Raw genomic sequence first — 20710 nt, forward strand, 5'->3', positions numbered from 1 at the left:
ATAATTAAAGCTTTCTCTTTCCTTTTTGCAGGTCGGATGGAGTGATGAGAACCATGAACACAGAGAAACTCCTTAAAACCATCCCTATCGTCCAAAATCAGATGGACGTGTTACTAGATTTCAATGTGAATACTTAATATTGTCCGGCATCTAAATGCGTTGCTGACAAAAGCAGCTTAAACCTGATGTTTTTAACACCAGCATCTTTCTTCTAGGTCAATGCCAATGAACTGACAAATGGTGTGATCAATGCAGCATTCATGCTTCTGTTCAAAGATGCAATCCGACTGTTTGCAGCCTACAACGAGGGCATAATCAACCTCCTGGGTAAAAACAAGTTCTTGTGTCATGGTCCTGTAATTTTGCAATTCAGACTGTTGGTTTTCCTTACTCTCTTGTGCATTATATTGAAGGGACAACTTCAGATAAGGGACAGTAGTCGTGGGTGAAAGACTGAATGAACTACTGCAGGCATCCTTCTGATTCTTTAGTACTGCATTCAGCTTTGAAAGCAAGGAAGTGATTGGAGAGTAGGTTTCTCACACTTTAAAGCCTAAAATGAATAAGTAGCAGGCTTTGCTTGTTGCTGTCTTATAATGATGAGCATGGACTGCAACCAGTTTGACAGTATGAGGCTCTGCACATTCTTGTAGAGAGAACTTTATTTAGTAGACCTTGTTTTCATCAAGATGTTATTGAAGTGCAGATTTAATTCATGGGTTTGACCAAAGTTTTGCATCGATTGACTGCAACCATTTGTATATATAGGCCCTCATTTTAAGAGGCTTAAAAGTGATTGGACAGTTGAATGGCATTAATTTAATGATCAGGTGAGCCCTGTTCCCTTATTATTCAGTGACAGGTTAAGCAGATAAAAGATCTGAAGTGGATTCCAAGTGTTGAACTTGTATTTGTAAATGTTCACTGGAACTCTGTGATAGTGCCGGAGGCCATCATTGGGCCGAAAAAACCAAATAATAATTAGATGATTTTGGAAGACAAAGTGAAGATTGCAGAATTCTTTCCTTGGCAAAGAAAAAAAAAAGCATCTAGCCAAGCCAAGAACACTCTCAAGGAAGTAGGCACATCAGTCCCAATGTTTACAGTTAAGAAATGCCTTCATGAATATAAATGGGGACTACGGAGGGTTAACAACAAACCAGAGGTTTTCTGGTTACACTCAAGAACAGGAAGGCTAGAAAGCAACTTAAAGATCCTGCCCATTTCTGAAAATAAATATTTGGACAGATGAAACCAAGATTGGCTTGTTTCAGTGATGGAAAGAGAAAAGTATGAAGAAGGAAAATGAGACCTCCAGAGCACCATATTGTGGAGCAATGTTATGGCATGGGCCTGTATGCAGGGTTCCAACTAGCGGTTGATCACCAGCGCTGTGCTAGGCCGAGGTGCCAAGGTTACAGTAGTTTTGGATTATAGTTTAGTTTATTTCATTGTAGTTTTTTTTTCTCTATTTCAGTAAGCTTTAATTAGTTTTTAGAATGGTTTGCTCAATTTTGTTTTTTTTTTTTGTTAAATGCTTAGTTTTAGTTTAGTCTTAATTAGGTTTAGTATTAATCTTAGTTTTTTCATTCTTTGTCAAGTGCAAAATTCAAGGTGCAACAAATGATCCGTGCATCCTCCTGCTTCCTGTGTATTAACTAAATGGTAAATGGACTAATTCTTATATAGCGCTTTTCTACTCTGACCACTCAAAGTGCTTATACAACACGTTTACCCCATTCACCACCAGCACTTCCATGATTAGCTAAGCTAAGTGCTTTTATTATCTAACATTCATTCACACTCCAACACTTGCGTTGGAATTGAACCACCGACCTTCCGATCAGTAGGTGACCTGCTCTACCTCCTGAGCTACAGCCACCTCAACTAGCCAGCAATTATTTTTTTGGTGAAAACAGTCAATGATGGTTGTCACCCTCGCTGCATGGCTGTGATGCTGGTTCTCTGTCAGAGCGACTCAGAGACACTAGCCCTATTAGATACCATTTAGACTTATGCGTGGGTCTTTGCAGGGCCTAGGTACGCAACTTACTGGCATTTATGCTTGTGTGAGCTGCTTTCTTCCCAGTTTTCAACAAGAGTACAGCGGCACAGCCATTAGTGAGTGGACACAAATTACAAAAATTGTCATTGACCAAAGCTCATGGACCTAACTGTAGTCATGTATGCCTATTTATTTTGTTGGTGCCAACCTGATTCAGGAAGAATTCCACAGAAAATCACTTTGTTTCTGAAATTGTTCTGTATTCATATCGTCATGGACATATGGTGAGATATGCAAATCTCACAAGTTTATTGCTATTATAAGACCTTGCAAGTAAGGTCACATGTAAATTAGGTATGGTTTTCAATTTTTATGGGTCATATCCTGGGACTTTGATGCACCTCATGTATAACTATGGAAAAACTTCACTCACCCAAAGACCAAATAAAGTCTTATAGGTGAGTAAAGTCTTTCTCATAACATTTTTGTAGTAATTGTTTTTTGTTTTTTTGTGTTGTTAACAGAGAAATACTTTGACATGAAGAAAGTTCAGTGCAAAGAAGGATTGGACATCTACAAGAAGTTTCTTACACGAATGACAAGAATCTCAGAGTTCCTAAAAGTTGCAGAGGTAGGTCAGAAGCCTGATTCAGTCAGGGACATGGGATCATTAAATAAGGTGGCTATTGTTGATAGGGCTACAACGATCCCTCGAGTAACTCGAATAATTCGATTGTAAAAAATCCTCGAAGCAATTTGTTGCTTTGATGCTTCGTTTAAACTCTGCAGCGCTCAGGTGTCTCGTTCACCCGGATTATCAGCATTACAGTTCGGTCGTCTTCTTCTTCTTGTGGGTTTAATGGCAGTGGGCAAACCAGCTTAGAGCTGCATTACTGCCACCTACTGGACTGGAGTGTGGATCAGCGGCAGTACGGAAGTTTAAATATGCAGATGAACTGTTACGAAAAATATATTTCTTATCTGATTACTCGAGTAATTGATGGAATAATCAATAGAATACTTGATTACTAAAATAATCAATAGTTGCAGCCCTAATTGTTTCCCATTCTGATGGTCTCTGTTTGGTTTTTTCTCTTCAGCAAGTTGGAATTGATCGAGGAGACATCCCAGATCTCTCTCAGGTAATCCTACATGCAAAAGATAATCATTTAGGGCAACTTTGCTTATACTTGGTAAAACAAGGCTCAGTAGTTCTTTGATGGCTTGCTTAAGTAAAGGTGGAGAATAGCTGAATTTGGGGATTAATGCAACCCTATGCAAAGTCTTCTTTATATTTTTTACTATGAAAATGGGAAATGGAGTGATTTATTGAAACGTAAACATAAATGGAAATACACTATATAAGGAAAAACTGAGTTTGTACAATTCTAATGAGGCTTGAAAATCAATGTTTGGTATGGCCACTTTCTATTCTTCAACACACCAAGCTGAAACGCAGCCCCAAATTATGACAGCCTCAGCTGTGTTTACAGATGGCTGTAGATACTCAGTGTTGGACCTTTTCTGCTGACCTCTTCTGTACATACTGATGACGATTAGAATCTAAATTTTAAAATTTGGATTCATGGTAAATGGACTGCTTCTTATATAGTGTTTTTCTACTCTAGCTGTGCACTCAAAGCGCTTTATACAACATCACTCCATAAGACCTGTTTGCCACTGATTTTCAGTCCAGTTCTTGTGTAATTTGGCATACATCATTCTTTTCTGCTTGTTTCCCTTACTTCTGCATGGTGTCTGTGATATTCTCAGTGATTCAGGTCATGACAGTCTCAAGAGCTTGAAAAAGGCAACTGGACTGCACTCATTTGTTTTTTTTTGTTTTTTTAAGACGTTTCACATCCTCTTATCCAAGAGACTTCTTCAGTTCTAAAGCCAAATGGTGGAGAGTACCTTATATTTAACCCTAGTGGGACCGTACCCTTTGGAGGTGGTCGTTGACCCACTATGGATCAAGTGCATCATTACATGATCCAAGGTGTGAAAACAGGCATGGGTCATTACCACCAGGGGTTTCAGTGTGAAACCATTATGAGACCTGGCCCCCCCACCCCCCATCATGTGGCCTTTTAAGGTCACCTGAACTAGGTTGTGAGTAGGGTGTTGGGGCACCTGAAAGAGATGTGAAGACTACATTATAGATGACAGATGGTGTCATCAGCCACCACCTCTGTATTCACAGTGACATAAATGGCTTCTTTTACTCCTCTTTTAAACTGTTAAGGACATGACTTTCAGATACCGTACATTTACTTTTTGTCTGCCTCTATTCTTTCGTCTTCCACTTGAGCACTTTACTTAGATTGTTTTTTAAGGACACACTGCATACCATGTTAAAATATGCCATGTTTTCGGCTAACAGCTCTTTGGGAATGACTGCTCAAAACACTAAAGGAACACTGAAAATGCATTAGATCTCAATGGGAAAAAAATCATGCTGTGTCTATACTGATATGTGCTGGGTAATGTTAGGAACAGAAAGTTGCCACATTATTTGATGGAAATGAAAATTATCAACCTACAGAGGGTTGAATTCAAAGACGTGTCAGGCCATTTTTCTGAAACATCTCTGCAGCAACTCAAACTGTAGTTTGTGTGCATGCCTGACAGCATCAGGCCATGCTCCTAATGAGATGACAGATGGTGTCCTGGGGCATCTCCTCCCAGATCTGGGAGTCTAAGGTGCAACCTGGTGGCGTCAGATGGACAAAAACTGTCATGGTCTTGGGGTCTTGGACCCAGGGTTTTGAATTTTGTGAGTTTGTGATTTGTTTTCGTTTTTGAAAAGTGATTTATAGCTGGCATAGGCGCCAAGCCCCCTGCAAGCCTGAAAAGGATAAGCAGAAGAAAATGGATGGAAGGATTAATGTTCATGGTTTTCTGTTGAGTGTTTGGATTTCCTGGCAGTTTTATTATCTTCTGATGCCTGGTATAGGTTCCTTATTTGATTTGTTATTTGAACTTGTTTCCTTTGTAGATGAATTTTGGTTTATTAGCTCCCTTTTGGTGTTCCTACTCCGTTCCCTCCAGTCTTGTCTCCTTGGTTGTTTTGTCTCGCCATGTTGAGTTTGTATGTGTGAGTCTGTCATCTGTTGAGTCTTTTCCTGTCTTACTTGGTGGTCTTTTGTCTCTTGTGCTTTGTATCTACTTTAACTCCCTTTGTCTTATAATCCCTGATTTGTTCCCTTCTGTGTTCCTTGATGTCCCAGTCTGCATTCGTCCTTTGTTTTTCCATGTTCTAGTCCTCCTGTTCTCCGCTGTCACGATAAGCGTTTTTCTCCATTCAGTTGTCTTCTTGTTTTATTGTTGTAACTGTTATTTTCTGTGGCATCTGCTGTATAGTTTGCAGCTACACTCCCACCTGTTTCCTCGCCCCTAATTACCTGCTGTGTATTTATTGTCTGTGTTGTCCCTTGTGGTGTCCTCCCTCATGCTGTGTGCAAAGTGTTTCCTCCTTGATTACTGGACTCTGTATGTGTGTGTATGTGCATGTGTGTGTGTGTGTGTGTGTGTGTGTTTTTAAAAGAATTGTTCACCAAATCACAAGAGAAACTGCAACTGAACCAATCCAGAGGTGTCAATATCCCACCAATTTTATCTCACCAAAACTTTATGCAGTGGAGGTGCGCTTTTTGTTTTGTTTGTTTGTTTGTATTGTATTGTAAGTAAAAAATATTGCTGTTTTATTTTTTTTTAAATATCTCAGTACTTTAGGGTCCATAAGCAAAATTTAGCTCATCTTTCCTGTGTTTGGGGAACCAGAAGTTAAAGAAAAGCAACAGGATGTTGACATATACAGCCAAAACAATAAATTAGGTTTGACTGTTTAACATTATGAGAAATTCAACAGCTTGTAGAGTTTTAAGCACCATAACTCTGAGGCGCACTGCATTACAATATAATAGAGTTCCACACTATTGTACAATCCCAATCAGCTTAGTACAATTTAAACTGCAGTGATATAATTATAGAGTGATGCACTGATGGGCTTAACACACTGTAATATAGAACCAGTCAAAAGTTTGGACACTATACTGGAAGGTCTTTGGCTCTAATTGGTTTTGTGACAATTTATAATTACAAAATTTGGCTGCTATTGTTCTTTCAGTTCCTGGAGTTTCAGGCCTAACACGTTTTAACACTGTTTACAACAGGCAGGAGGTGCATGTGGCCACTGCTGCACTTACACACACCTTCCAGCTCACACTCACTCCTGACCTTACACGTCATTCAGCAAATAAAGGTGTGAATCGAGAGTTGTCGTATTGGATGTCAGGCCATTAACCTATATTCAAAAGCAGATTTATTGGTCAGCTTTACTTTTTATTAAACATTTACATTAAACTTTATAGATAAATCTGATTATTTTAGCTTTCCCCAAATATGTTCTTGATAATATCTTGACTGTTGCCACCTTTATTTTCTGTATTTTTTCCTTTCTTCTGTCTCTTTTTCTCAGTTTACAGTCTGTGTAAGTATCTGACTTTTCTCTCTCCATCTCTGTATTTGAAGCTGTTTGTGGGCTCTTGGTATTTACTTGGCTTGCTTTCATGCCTTTATTTAAAAAAACATTATCAGCATGTGAAACTTAATGTGTTAATGACATTCATGTTAGGCCCCAAGCAGTCTGCTGGATGCCCTGGAGCAGCACTTGGCATCTTTAGAAGGAAAGAAAGTCAAAGATTCAACAGCAGCAAGCAGGTAGGTCTGATTCATGGCTCCCTACCAGCCCATCTCATAGCTGAGGCTTGTGTTTGCCTCAGCAGCTTGATATTTTTGGACTGAAAGTAAATGTGTGTATTTGTATCAGTTATTCAGAACCTAGTAGAAATTTTGACCACAGAATGAGATCAAAAAGCAGTATGCATACTGAAGTCAGGCTGTAAGAGTGTGCAGATTCTTGATGGCCCTAAAATGATTCTTGGTCACTTTTTTTCCCTGTGTTTGTCCCTTGATTTAGAGCTAGCACCCTCTCCAGTGCTGTCTCCTCCCTGGCCAACACTGGCATATCTTTCTCCAAAGTAGATGAGAGAGAAAAACAGGCTGCCCTGGAGGAAGAGCAGGCTCGCCTAAAAGCACTAAAAGTACATCCCACTCCCTCCACCTACATTCCTTTATGCTTGGTGCACTGGCAGCATGTTGTCTTAAATGGCATTTTGTGTGCTGTACTTTAGAAGGTAGGAGAAATTTTCTTTGGGAGGTGTGTTGAGCACCTCATTTTGGAAGCTTTCCCTATACTGGCATCAATGGTAGTATTTATGTTTCTGATCAGTTTTATAAAATGTTTTGATGGAATTTTTTTTCTGTGATTGTCCAGTCCTCCAAAGACCATGACTAAATGTTTGCCTACTGTGGCCCCTACAATTAGGGCTGCAGTAGGTAGACAAAAACATTACGGGGATTAAAGTTGTAAATATAAAAGAAAAAACTCACAATTATACAAATAAAGTAAATATTCTTTCTTTAATATTTAAAAATCTGAAATTACAAAAAAATAATCGACAAATTTGTCTTTCTTCTTCTACTTCTCTCATATTCTTAAAAGAAATCCTGAAAAGGAAAAAAGTGTTTGGATTCAGATCAGCCTATGTTGCTAACACTCACATACTTATTGTAGGAACAGCGTCTGAAAGAGCTCCAGAAGAATCCTACTGCAGTGACTACAGACTCTTCTCCTGTCTCTCTGGGTGGGACCATAAACTCTGCCCCTGTCACTGACCTCTTCTCCACCCCCAGTTCTACCTGCAGGTGAGGACACAGTCTGTGCAGCATACCTTAGAACTGGAAAGCCAGAACAAGAAGAAAAAAAAAATGAATCCCTGCAGAGTCGATGCACATGATACAGTGATCTTCCCTTTTCTTTCCCCAGCCAAGAATCAGAAATTCTGAGGTTTCTGTGTCCATTCCATGCCGAGTGCAGCGTTACACCCTGTCATTTTTTTAAAACACTTGAGCAAAACTCATGTGTTGACATTTTTAATTATGGTAATTCAAGGTGTGTTTGATCATACGTCTCAGCAGTGATACGCTCGATGTTAATGAGCTGTTCACAGCAAGTACAGGCGTGTAACAGGTGCTTCGGCGGCGATTGCCCGCTGTTAAAGGGTTAAGCTAACTTTCTTATGATTGATAAACACAAAGGTGTGAACAGCATAAAGGTGGGTATGGATGTGCATGCAGCCAGGTCTTCTCTCTGTATCATGTCTCTTGGACATCATCCCAAGAGCAGAAGCTGTCTGAAACCTGAGCTGTGGGCTCGTAGAAATTATTTACTTTGGCCATGTTTACCCTGCGCCAAGAGGGGGAACAGGGTGTTGCTTTGAGTGTCTTTGCTTATTTGTTTGTTAACAAAATCGCTGCCAAACTACCAGTCTGATTCATAACGAATTTGCATGAAATATGGCCAATGACCTATATCACCTTATTAAATTTTTGCCGTAATTGGGTCAAGGTGGTTTTAAAAAAAAAAATCCAGAAAAATTGAGAATAAAATCTCTATTTTCATCCCTCTGGAGTTGATGGAGGGATTGAAGCGTCTAAATGACATTGTTGATTTTAAGATAATGTAATGGCAGGATGCAGCCTCGGTTAGTCTCCAGGGGTGTGTCCCAATTCAGGGGTTGCATCCTTCTAAGGATGCATTTTAAGGCCGAATACGTAACAGCCAGGCGACAAAGGCTATCCCAATTCAAGGGCGCCTCCAAATGTGGCCCACAAATGCGGGCTCTTTTTCCCTGGATTTTAGGACAGGTTGGGTGTATCCTTCGTGGTCTAGCCTATCCCGTGATTCATTGCAGGCTGATTACTATTGCAGGAATGGTGGAGGAGAGCGAATGGAAATTTTTAATTACTGTTTCTGTGACTAATTAAAATTTTCCAGCCACTTTACAGTTTCTATGACCTCCTCTGTGAATTACCACCTTATCATGATGGAGGGGTTTGTGTGTCCCAGTGATCCCAAGAGCTATGTTGTCCGGGGGCCTGTCCCCCGGTAGGGTCTCCCATGGCAAATTGGTCCTGGGTGAGGGGTCAGACAAAGAGTGATTCCAAAGACCCCTGTGGAAGAGTCACAGGGGTGGGGTCCCGGTAACCCTGGAGCCAGGCCTGGGCAGGGAGCTCGAGGGAGAGCATCTGGTAGCCAGGCATTGGTCCGTGGTGCCCAGCTGGGTGCAGCCCAAAGAGAAGACAGGGGCCCACCCTCCTATAGGCCCACCACTCGCAGGAGGCATTGTAGGGGTTGCGTCGGGCGATGGCCAAGGGCGGAGGCGATGGCCAAGGGCGGAGGCCCTGGCGGACCGATCCCTGGCTATTGAGACTGGCTATTGTGACATGTAATGTCACCTCCCTGGTGGGGAAGGAGCCTGAGCTAGTGCATGAGATTGAGAGATACTGGCTAGATATAGTTGGGCTCACCTCAGTGCATGGCCTGTGTGCTGGAACCAGTCTCCTGAGAGGGGCTTGACTCTGTTCCAGTCTGGACTTGAGAGGTGGTGAGCTCGGGTGGGTATTTTTGTACCCCTCGGCTTCCTGCCTGTACGTGGAGTTTTCATCGGTGGATGAGAGGGTTGCTTCCTTGTACCTTTGGGCTGGGCAACGGGCCTGACTGTTGTTTGCTCTTATGCACCGAATGACAGTTCTGGGTACCCATCCTTCTTCGGGTTGCTGGGCAGGGTGCTTGAGGGTGCACCATCCAGTGACTCCATCGTCATTGTTCTATTGGGAGACTTCAACGCTCACGTGGACATTGACAATGAGACCTGGAGGGGTGTGATTGGGAGGGAACCCGAATGGTGTTTTGTTATTGGACCTCTGTGCAAATTTCAGTTTGTCCATAATGAACACTATGTTCAAACATAAGGATGTCCATAAGTCCACATGGCACTTGGAATACCAGTCTGTGAGATCTTCAACTCCCACCTCCGGCAGAACTTTGACAGCATTCCAAGGGAGGCTGAGGACATTGAGTTTGAATGGACCACGTTCCACACCTCCATTGTTGAGGCTGCTACTCAGAGCCGTGGCTGCAAGGTAGTTGGTGCCTGTCGTGGTGGTAATCCCGGAACCAGATGGTGGTCACCAGTGGGAGGGAGCCATCAAGCTGAAGAAGTAGTCCTATCCTTCTATTATATAGGTTTGGTTAGCCTGTGGGACTCCAGAGGCAGCTGACTCAGGTTCAGGCGGTGCACGAAGCAAAAATTCTGGTGTGGGAGGAGTTTGGTGAGGCTTCAGACGGCCTCGAAGCAATTCTGGCAAGCCCACCATCATCTGGCTCCGATCCAGATTCTGGATTTGCAAGCTGTTCCATTTAGTGTGTATTTTTGGCCATATCTCAGCTAATTACAGATACCTTTGATGCAGTAAGAAGCGTATCATTATTGTCCATGGATCGAGATACAATCCAGATCTGCGAATACATGACACAACTTTTGACTCTCTATCAATCTGATCACTCAGTTCCTCTATATTGCCCACCTGACAAATCCCATATTTCTCATTATAAGCGAGGGCTTTTAAAAAAATGAAAATGACCATAAAATGAAAGTTACTTTACTTCATTTTACTTTTTTAAACCTTGGAAAATTATGGGCATGGACAATAGGACCTGTGTTTTCTCTGTGATTCAGTGTGTGGAGAGTTTGAGACGGACAACGTTCAGATTAGCTAATATGTTTGCTGCGGGCAGAGTTTGTTGTGCCCTGCAACACTTCTTAATAAGTGTTCTTATTAAGTGCAAGTGTTAACAGAGAATTAAACTTTTTTCAGCAGGTGACTTTTTTTTTTCTTTTTCTCCCCACCATGAACTTGTGTGTGTTTTTTTTTTTTTTTTTGGCTCATTCTCTCCAGCACCTCCAAGGCAGCTAACGACCTGCTGGACCTTCAGCCAACTTTGCAGCAGCCACTGCCTCTCTCCACCACCAACACATGGGGAGGTGAGAGCACTTTTCTTCTTAGCAACACTTCAGTCCACACAACTACCACATTAAGACATGTCACACAGTGATGAGCACACACATTTCTCAAACATTACCCCACGCTAGATTCTAGATGGCAGTGCGTGAACAACGTGAGGCTCAGTGTCTCTAGTTTTTGTAAATTAGCTGTGTTTTGCCTGCCCCATGCTGCACTGTTCAACAGGCCCCAGCATGTTCAGATAGCCCAACACTGTTCATCCACTCTTACGCTAAACACTGGTGTACCACAAGGCTGCATCATGAGTCCATTCCTCTACTCCCTCTTCACCCATGACTGCAGACCTGATCATGGTTCCAACACCATGATTAAGTTTGCAGATGATGACTGTGATTGGCCTCATCAGGAACAATTATGAGTCGTTCTACAGGGAGGAGGTGGATCGTCTTGTCAGGTGGTGCAGCAACAACGATCTGCTCCTTAAGACTCAAAAAAACCAGAGTTCATCATGGACTTCAGGAGGAATGCGGACCCTCACCCACCCATCCACATCAACAGTGCGGCAGTGGAGCGTGTGTCCAGCTTCAAATTCCTGGGGATCCACATCTCACAGGACCTCAACTGGACAACCAACTGCACCACCCTGGCCAAGAAGGTTCATCAGCGCCTGTTCTTCCTGAGGACTCTGAAGGAAAACCACTTCTCTTCAGACATCCTGGTGAACTTCTGCCGCTGCACCATCGAGAGCATCCTAACCAGCTGTGTTACCGTCTGGAATGGGAACTGTTCTGTGTCAGATTGGAAGACGTTGCCCCCCCCCCCCTCCAGAAGGTGCTACAGGAGACAAAAACCACCAGGTTCAGGAGCAGCTTTTTCCCCACAGCTGTGTCCTTATTGAACTCTGCCCCCCGACACCACCACCACCCTTCACACACATACACAAGTACACATGCCCCACCCCCCCATCACCTCACTCACACATGAACCACTAAAACCCCTGGTCTGAGTATTTATTGCACTACTGCACCACTTTTACTGCACTACTGAGTTTTATTGTACTACTGCACTACTTCTACTTTGCACTACCAACACCCCCCCCCGACAGAGCTTTTTATTTCTCTGTGTATATGCACTGCTCATGTACATACTCTGCACTACTCAACCCTCCTGGACTATTTTATTGCACTTCTGTATATATACTGCTCCTGTTATCATATGCTGTTTTTTTATCATTGCTCAAGCACTTTTGGTTAGATGCAATCTGCATTTCATTGCACTGTACTTGTGACATGGCTGAGATCACAGTCATATACTTGACTAGAGTCAGTAATTTTTGACCTGCCACCAATCACTATTTAATGTTTCTTGAAGCAGAGAGGAATATCAGTTTTAAAGTATTTCTGAATGACAGAGTGCTGTAGCACTAACAAAACTGATCATGCCAGCAATATTTCTTAGAGTAGTTGAGCCGTTATCAGCTATCCGGAAGTCTTGTATGGTTGACTGGCACAGCTTCGTGTTCCATGTATTTATTCACGAACAGTTTAGGCAAGAGTCCCCAAACTGAAACATGCTACACGGCACAAACCTCATACACACCTCTTTTATTACAATGAATGTCTCTGGATATCAGCCCTGGACTCTGACCGTTTTGATAATGAAGACCATTGACCTCTGAACTGCTTAGGGTGGTGAAGTTGAATGTCTTCTTTTCTAAACTCTAGCTTTTGTTTTGTGTCCACATAGTAAAATTGTGCTAACTTAATACATCTCCGTTGAGGGTTTACTGTGACTTTAAAATTGGTATGCAGTAAATACAGCAGACCAGATATCTCTGAGGGGGAAAGAAATTGAGGAAATGCCCGATGGGGTCCACTGGTCAGTACATACAGTTTCTTTTTTTTCTCAAAGATCTGGCTTACTGCCTTTTTCCACTAGATCAGGCCATGTTCTTAACATTCTTTAAAAAAAAGAGGCTGGTTAATCTTTTTCGCTTTCCATCTCTCTGGGGTATTTCGCAACCGTTTCATTTTTGTTTTTTTTCCCCTGGATCATTAGTCCTTTTTTACTCAGGCTCTTCTTTGACATCTGATTTTGATACTGCTGCACAGATAGACATTTATCACAGGTACTACTGTGGATGACTGTCTTGCTGACAAACTGAAGACGTTTAAAAAAAAAAAAAAAAGAAGCTAGATGTTGTTGATCATTTCTCATGAGTAGAGGTGGGTTAACATGGTGTCTATGAGTGAAATCAGTGTGCTCTTGCTATATGCCGCCCTTCTCATCCTCTGCTTCCTGTAAGCTTATGGGTTGAGCCTGCAGTGATATGTTGTTAGCTACTAGTTGTGTGCTGCACTTAATATTGGCCTGTATTTAGTCTAGCTATTTGATGAGTGCTGACTTCCTCTACTTTTGTTCTGCAGTTTCTGACCTTTCCACCTGCTTGGCACCCTCACTGTTCTTTCATTGCTGTATCTTTCCTGGTCTCATGAATTCATCTTCTCCCCCTTCCTACCTTTTCTGTTTTATTGCCTGTGTGCTGTCGCTGCTGTGTGTCAGACGTTTTCTGTGGGCCATGCCCGTACAACACCACGCCCCTGTTCCATTCTGAGCCCCCTGCTGTAGCTGGTCTATTCAGAGGTGGATAACCTCAGGCTGTTCAAGGTCCATCCTGAGACACTGATCAAAACATAGATGGAACTAGATAAAATCTAGTTTCTGATGGGCCTAGGACAGCTAGATCCAATCAAGTGAAATACTTCTGTATGAATGGTGGCTGTGGCTAAGGAGGTAGAACAGGAGGTCATCTACTAATCAGAAGGTTGGTGGTTTGATCCCTGGCTGCTGCAGTCTGCATAAGTAGTCTTGCTAAAGTATCCTTGGGCACGATACTGAACCCTGAGTTTCTCCCGATACATTCATCAGAGTGTGAATGTGTTTGCGAATGTTGGATAGAAAGCACTTAGATGTAGAAAAAAAGTGTGTTTGAATAGATAGTGAAGAAATGTTGTATAGAGCACTTTGAGTGCTTGAGTAGAAAAGCACTATGTAAGAACCAGCCCATTTACCAAGTTGCAAAAAGTATGATGAAGTGTGGCTCAGCTGATTCAGCAGGGGACTTTGACTTACCAGCAGAGCAGGGTTTGAATACCCTCTAAGGCCAAAAGTGGGCATTAACATGTTAGTTCATAAGATGCACGTGTATATGCTCTTGTGTGTCTATTATTACTGTCAAATGAAATGGATAGCAGCAAGTTCTCACATTAATGAAATTGATTTTTCAAAACTAACTCATCCTGAACAAATGTACTCGATACAATCTAGCAAACATTTTCTTAGTAAACCAGAATTCTATGTAGCCACCCACTTTATGAAAATCATTTATTTGATCAGAGAAAATAAACCGTAGCATGGAAGGAACAAAAGAAATGGCATGAAATGTATAGGGCAACTGGAGGTAAATTTGGTATTTGCAACCCTGTACCACTCCCAAATGTCACTTTAATATACAAGTACTCATAAATTCTCAGTGTAAAATGCAGCATATTTTACTGATCACCAGTATAGAATGATAGGAATTGTGGCATTAAATTTTGTATTCTGAGGTAGTTTTATTTTCCTCAGCAGGGTTTACAGCCTCCCCAACACCCCAGCAACCACAGAACCTGCGAGGTCTTAATGTAGACTTTGACTCCGTCTTTGGAAACAACACTAATGCCAACAACTTGGATTCCACGGGTAAGTTTTGTATTGCTACAGCTGCCATCTGAAGATTGGTGGGCAGATTTTACATACATGCAGTCATTGAATATGGAGGTTTTGGAACAAACAAATCAAAGTGCCTGTCTGTGAATGGGGTATGTAGATTAGTGTTCTCAGCCAGTCCCAAAGCAGCCACCCATTTACTGTAAGTAAAGTTTATTTATATAGCACGTTATAAGAACAGAGTTCACAAAGTGCTTTACAATACAGAATAAAATGCAACATTTAAAATGATAGAATTAAATAAAAGCTAGCCTGCACAGGTGGGTCTTCAGTTTCTTTTTAAGGGTATCAACAGAGTCCACACATCTTAAATCCAGTGGAAGTGAGTTCCACAACCTCAAACACACAGTCACTGTTTTCTATAACCTGGACCTAGGTACAGCCAACAAGCACTGATCAGCAGACCTCAGAGATCTAAGTGGTTGGTACGGTTGTAGTAGCTCATGGATATATGGAGGCATTTGACTGTGGAGGGCTCTGAAAGTGATCACTAAAATTTTTAAATAGACCCTAAATTTTATAGGGAGCCAGTGTAAGGAGGCCAGAATTGGTGTTGCGTGGGACCTTTTAGGGGACCTGGTGAGAAACCTTGAAGCAGCATTCTGGACCATTTGAGATGATTTGCTCAGGCAGAGGAACAGTGGCTGAAGAAAACCTTCCTAATGTCAAAATGATATTGTTTGTACTTTACCAGCCAACCACAGAAGTGACGTATTCATGTCAGTGATTATTTTTTCCTTGTCTTATATATTCTTACAATTGATGCTGAGCATTGCATGCGATTAAGATTTTCCTAAAAGAATAAAGTACATCAAGGAAATTTGTTTTTCTGTTAAAATTATTATTATTAAGTTCTGGACTGCAGGCAGTCCTCTCCACTCCCAAATTCTGGAGGTAGTCTCTGATAACCCTGCTCTGTGGGGCCGTGTGTTGTTATCTTGGAGGGTGGAGTTTGGTCCCAGACTGTGCAGATGTAGGATTTCCACTGGTTTCAGAATCTCATCTTGATATCTCTCTGCATTGAGATTACCTCCAGTGATGAGCCTGATTGTCAGAACCTGGTTCAAAACAAATCCATAGCAGGAGAAGCTTTTTGGCATTGGCAGAGAAGGTTTGGGAACTTTTTCATGGGGGCAGCACACATACTCGGCTGTCCTGCTCAACCCACAAATGCATTTTCCTTACAAATGTGGCTCCATTTAAGGGGAAATAAACAGGCTTTCCAGCAGTATAATATGATTTATTATCAAGAGGCATTGTTACAACAAAGAAATAATCGATCAAACACAAATTTCCTTACTTTTTGTGGTACGTAGTGGGTAATTATTGAAATTTGTAACTGATCAAGTGATTTGCTTGGAAATTTCTTCTTCATTGCTTAGAAGAAGCAGTATCGGGTTAACCTTCACTAACCAGGATATCACTTTCAGGTTTCTTTAATGGCTGAACCTCAATCATGAAATGTACTGTTCACTCTGTTCAATACAAAAGCGTAAGATGGGTACATGTATAGGACAATGTTGTCATCAGTGTTTGAACATGAATTTGTGTGTCGTGTGCTTGTCATTTTGTGAAAAAGGTTATTTTTAGCATGCACAGGTACAAAAAGTGATTTGTTTGCTGTTTATATTTTATGTGACTGCAAAAAAAAAAAAAGTCAAAACAGAGAAGCTCTCACTTTCAGATACTTGACTGTCTGACGGTTGTAACTCATGTAAATTTTAAATAAAGACAATATTTAATCAAATGAAGAAAATTTTTGACTAAAAATTCTCAAGTAAAGTTCAGAATAGAATAGAATAGAACAGAATGCCTTTGTCATTATACAGAATGTACCATGAGACTGGATTAAGTAAAGTTTATTTATTAAGCACTTTTCACAGACAGTCACAAAGCACTATACACAGAAAAATACCAAATACAAACAGGAATGAAGTGCTGTAATAGCTAATAAAAAGATGTAATCATTTAGTGTGATGGGAGAGAATGAGCTCAAAGATTCAGGGCACTGATGACCATCTTCATAAGTGGATGAATGTGAGAAGATTTTAGATCTAAAGTTCATCACCTTATTCACAAAGTGACTGTGTTACAATCGTCAGAAAGTAACCAAGCATGCTGAGGTGGAGGAGAAACTATACTGTTGATCCACCCTGAGATTATTCTTATTACAATTTATGAGATTTCTAAAATAAGAGGATCTAGCTTCTTTCACTGCCTGCATGTTTTAACCAGTGGGGTATATTAGATGTAATTCTTGTAACTAATAAATTGCATTGAACATTGTGTGCACCTGAAATGAGTTTGAAGAAAACTGGTGATGAATGAGCTGTTCGTTTAGATAAATACTGTCACTAACGCTACCATTGAAGTGTGGTTGAGGTTAAAAACTGTTACGCACTTTGCCTCATTACTTTATGGCAATTATACAAATTTATCGTCATTAATTTGGCAAGAACAATGATGTTTCTGAATGCTACACTGAATCTTTTTCACATGTTTACACACCCTCACTGGTTCTTAGCTGCTCACAGTCTCACTCCCCCTTCCTCCCCAAACCCCCTTTCTCTTGTCCTGGTGTCAAACACCCTCCCTGGGTCTTTGCGTTTTTGCCTGTCTGGGTGAGTTGACTCAACACACATTGGTCTGCCAGTCTTGGTGATGACTTTCTTTTCTTTCCTTTTTAGAGCCCTGCTTCTTGCCTCATCCACACTCAACATCCTCTCTCTTTCTGTCTCTGTGTGTGTACCTCATGTACCATTCTGTGTTTGTCTTTTTGTCTTACTCTGTCATGTCCGTTCTGTTGCATCTTTACCTGTTGTTGGTCCCCCCCAACCTTTCACCCCCTCCCTTACCTTCCTTTCCCTTTGTCCTGCCCCCCTTTGATTAAGATATTTTAGGTGGCATCCTAAAACCCACAGTGGCAGCCTCAACAACTCAGAGTGTGACTCTAAACAGCCAGCAGCCGCACAAGCTAGTATCCAATGATCTGGATTCGTCACTCGCCAATCTTGTTGGCAGTAAGTTTCTCTTCTTCTTCTTTGTTTTTCTTCAAAATTTCAGAATTTTTAAGTGAGTGAAATACTAAATACTGCTGTAAAAGACCAATGTGTAGGCAACCCAGATAAAGAGTCATTTCTTTTTCAGTTAGAAACGGTCATTCACTTTGGACCTGATTTTCTGCAATGCAGTGTACAGACAAGTGTTTTCATCCTTTTACAGCTCAGCTGAGCACGAATTTAGCATTTCCCTGTACTCTGAAGGTAGCCGGTAGCTTTGTAAACTGTTGACTGCTGTTTGTTTTTGAAACATTTTAGATAAGCTTCAACTTCAATTGTTCTTCCAAGCAGTCTCCAACTCTAAATGACATTTATCCTATCTTAACTCAGCTCCTGCAAGACTTCAAAAAAGACTTTTCCATAAACCAAACTTTTAAGTGTTTCTGAACTTGTCAAATTATTATTATTAGACCCATTAAGATAGCAGTGTAGACCACAGGTTTAAAAATACTGGAACTTTACTTTAAGGCACATACCACACCATACACAGAAATGTCTTCAGCAGCTGAAGACCAGCATCTGGTTCTCGCCCAGCCAGCTGGATCTTTACTTTTTTCATTCCTTATTTTTCTTTTTTGGCTGTGCTTTCCCTTCTAATAAATAAGTATGTAAATCTAAGCATTATAAGGAAATAACATCAGCTTTTTTTCATTAGAATAAAAGTGTTTTCACAGCCACACATTCATAATTTGGCTTCTATATTCTTCAGATCTGGGAATCGGGAACGGCACAGCAAAGAAGTAAGTGCATTTTATTTAGCTTATTGGCCCTGATACTGCATACTACACCTGAATAATATTTTGCTTGATCTCTATAGTGATCTTCACTGGAGTCAGCCTGGTGAGAAGAAGCTAACTGGTGGAACTAACTGGCATCCCAAGACAGCTCCTTCTACCACCTGGAATCCTGCAACCATGGTAGGGCTGTCACCTCACTGTGCCTTTCTGCTCAGCCAGCAACACAGTATTTGGTTTTACTGGCTTTGTTTTAAATAAAGGTTACAATAGAATTGAAAAAGGACAAACTGATGGCATTTATAAAGTCGCCAGTAAACTTAGCTGATGTAGTTTTTTCCAAAAGGAACAATTTATCATTTTTTGAGAAATAGTTTGTGAAAAAGCCACCAAATTATATCTGTTCTGAATATGTCATGGGAGCATTACACCCTCTTTCCTAATAGTTCAAGTTTCATATTCAGTGCCTTCTTGTCTGTCAGTGTTAATTAATGTTTGTGATTTCTGAAGGATTCCTTGAATAGTTGTTTCTTGCAATGTGCAATTCTACACTGAGCTGTACGTCTTTGCCAGAGGATATGCCACCACTAGTAGCTGTAAGACACAGCGTTGCATTAACACTGAACAGCAACACTAACCACTGACATTAACACTGATGGCATGCCACAGCCTGGGGTCAGTCCTATCCATCCGTCCATTTTCTTCTGCTTATCTGGAGCCAGGTCACGGGGGCAGTGGCCTAACCAGAGAAACCCAGACCTCCCTCTCCCCAGCCACCTCCTCCAGCTCATCTGGGCAAACACAGAGGAGTTCCCAGGCCAGCCAAGAGATATAATCTCTTGGCTTAATTACCCCAGCCACCTTTGCCAATGTATTTGCTCAGGTTTCTGCCAAGCTGCAGCCCCTTTTGGCCCTCAGATACCCATCTTCTGCCAACCAAACCTAGAAAGCCACCTCCTTCAGCCTGACAGCTTCCCTCATCACTGGTGTCTACTAGCGGTAACAATCTTATTCACACCACCCCTGAACGATTGTGAGTTGAAGTTCCTCAGCAATGGAGGTCTTGAATGTGGCCCTTTCAAACTCTGTCCCCAACCTTCCCCATGATGCAAGAGAAATCCTTCCGAACATAGAATTTAGATTCTAAAAAACTGCCTCTGTCAGACGCTCGCAGTTTACCCTCAGTACATGTTTGGGTTTCTCTGGTCTGTCCAGCAGCATTCCCCACCATCTGATCTAATGTACCAGTAGGTAGTGATCAGGTGACAGCTCTGCTTCTCTCTTCACCCAAGTGTCAAAGATGTACCACCACAGATCAGATGATACAACAGTGAAGTCCATCATTGGCCCTTTGGCCCAAGGTGCTCTGGTACCACTTATGAGCCACCTTATGTTTGAACATGTTTGTTATGGCCAATCCATGCCTAGCATAGAAGTCCAGTGACAAAACCCCACTCTGGGAGGAACGGCCTGCCTGATCTAAACCAATCATCCCTCTCCGGGTTCCGCCATCGTTGCTCACGTGACGTGAGAAGGCTGGATGTTCTAAACTGCTCTTCAGTGTATGCACATACACTACGTTTCCATTGATGAGGAGCCGGTGCTCGTGCCAGCGCTGGTTTCAATGAACCGGCGAAACGCTTAAGAACGGGCCCGCATTCCCACCGCGTTTCTGTGAACTGCTCCTTTACGTATGACTGTGTGGGCGGGTCCTCGTCTGGACACGGAAGCCAAAGCATACAAACGTGGGAGAACACGCTCCCCTTTCTCACATTTTACCAAACTGCAGCATCTGTGTGCAGCACAGAGGGAAACACAGACAGAGATTAGAGCAAGACGACAAGTACGCACTTTGTGTCCTTTTATCTGTGATATGAACTGATACAAAGCAGCAAGTTCAGCCTTAGAGCCCAACCTAATTCACAGCCGTGAAAATCGCTTCGCTTTTCTCATGTAATACACATGTAATATGGTAGAAAACTTGATGTTGAGACGGCAGAGTCACGCCCTTCTGCCACTTTCGTCATGCGTTCTGGGTTCGAGACCAGCTAGTTTGTGAGGACGGAGTTGAACCCGTTTTTCAGTCGAGCACCGAGTGGTTCCGTGGTGGAAAAAACACTGAATGGTTCAAATAAAGGCACCGGCTCCAGAACCCTGTTGGTGCGAAAGAGGCTACAGATTATTCATGACACGGACCAATATCTGATGATCAT

The 20710-nt window shown here is 41.8% G+C and overlaps 1 protein-coding gene across 1 annotated transcript in view; it reads left to right on the forward strand.

Annotated features, from left to right (window-relative positions):
* Positions 1-20710, forward strand: part of LOC115791758 (phosphatidylinositol-binding clathrin assembly protein-like) — a 42568-nt gene that overhangs the window by 12380 nt on the left and 9478 nt on the right. Inside the window, 13 exon segments of the mRNA XM_030745990.1 lie at positions 32-125; positions 216-327; positions 2530-2636; positions 3106-3147; positions 6486-6497; positions 6642-6727; positions 6987-7110; positions 7644-7774; positions 10871-10956; positions 14567-14677; positions 17596-17724; positions 18473-18503; positions 18581-18680. Of these exon segments, the coding sequence (XP_030601850.1) occupies positions 32-125; positions 216-327; positions 2530-2636; positions 3106-3147; positions 6486-6497; positions 6642-6727; positions 6987-7110; positions 7644-7774; positions 10871-10956; positions 14567-14677; positions 17596-17724; positions 18473-18503; positions 18581-18680 (1165 nt within the window).

Source organism: Archocentrus centrarchus, chromosome 14 (assembly GCF_007364275.1).
Source record: "Archocentrus centrarchus isolate MPI-CPG fArcCen1 chromosome 14, fArcCen1, whole genome shotgun sequence".
Taxonomy (NCBI): domain Eukaryota; kingdom Metazoa; phylum Chordata; class Actinopteri; order Cichliformes; family Cichlidae; genus Archocentrus; species Archocentrus centrarchus.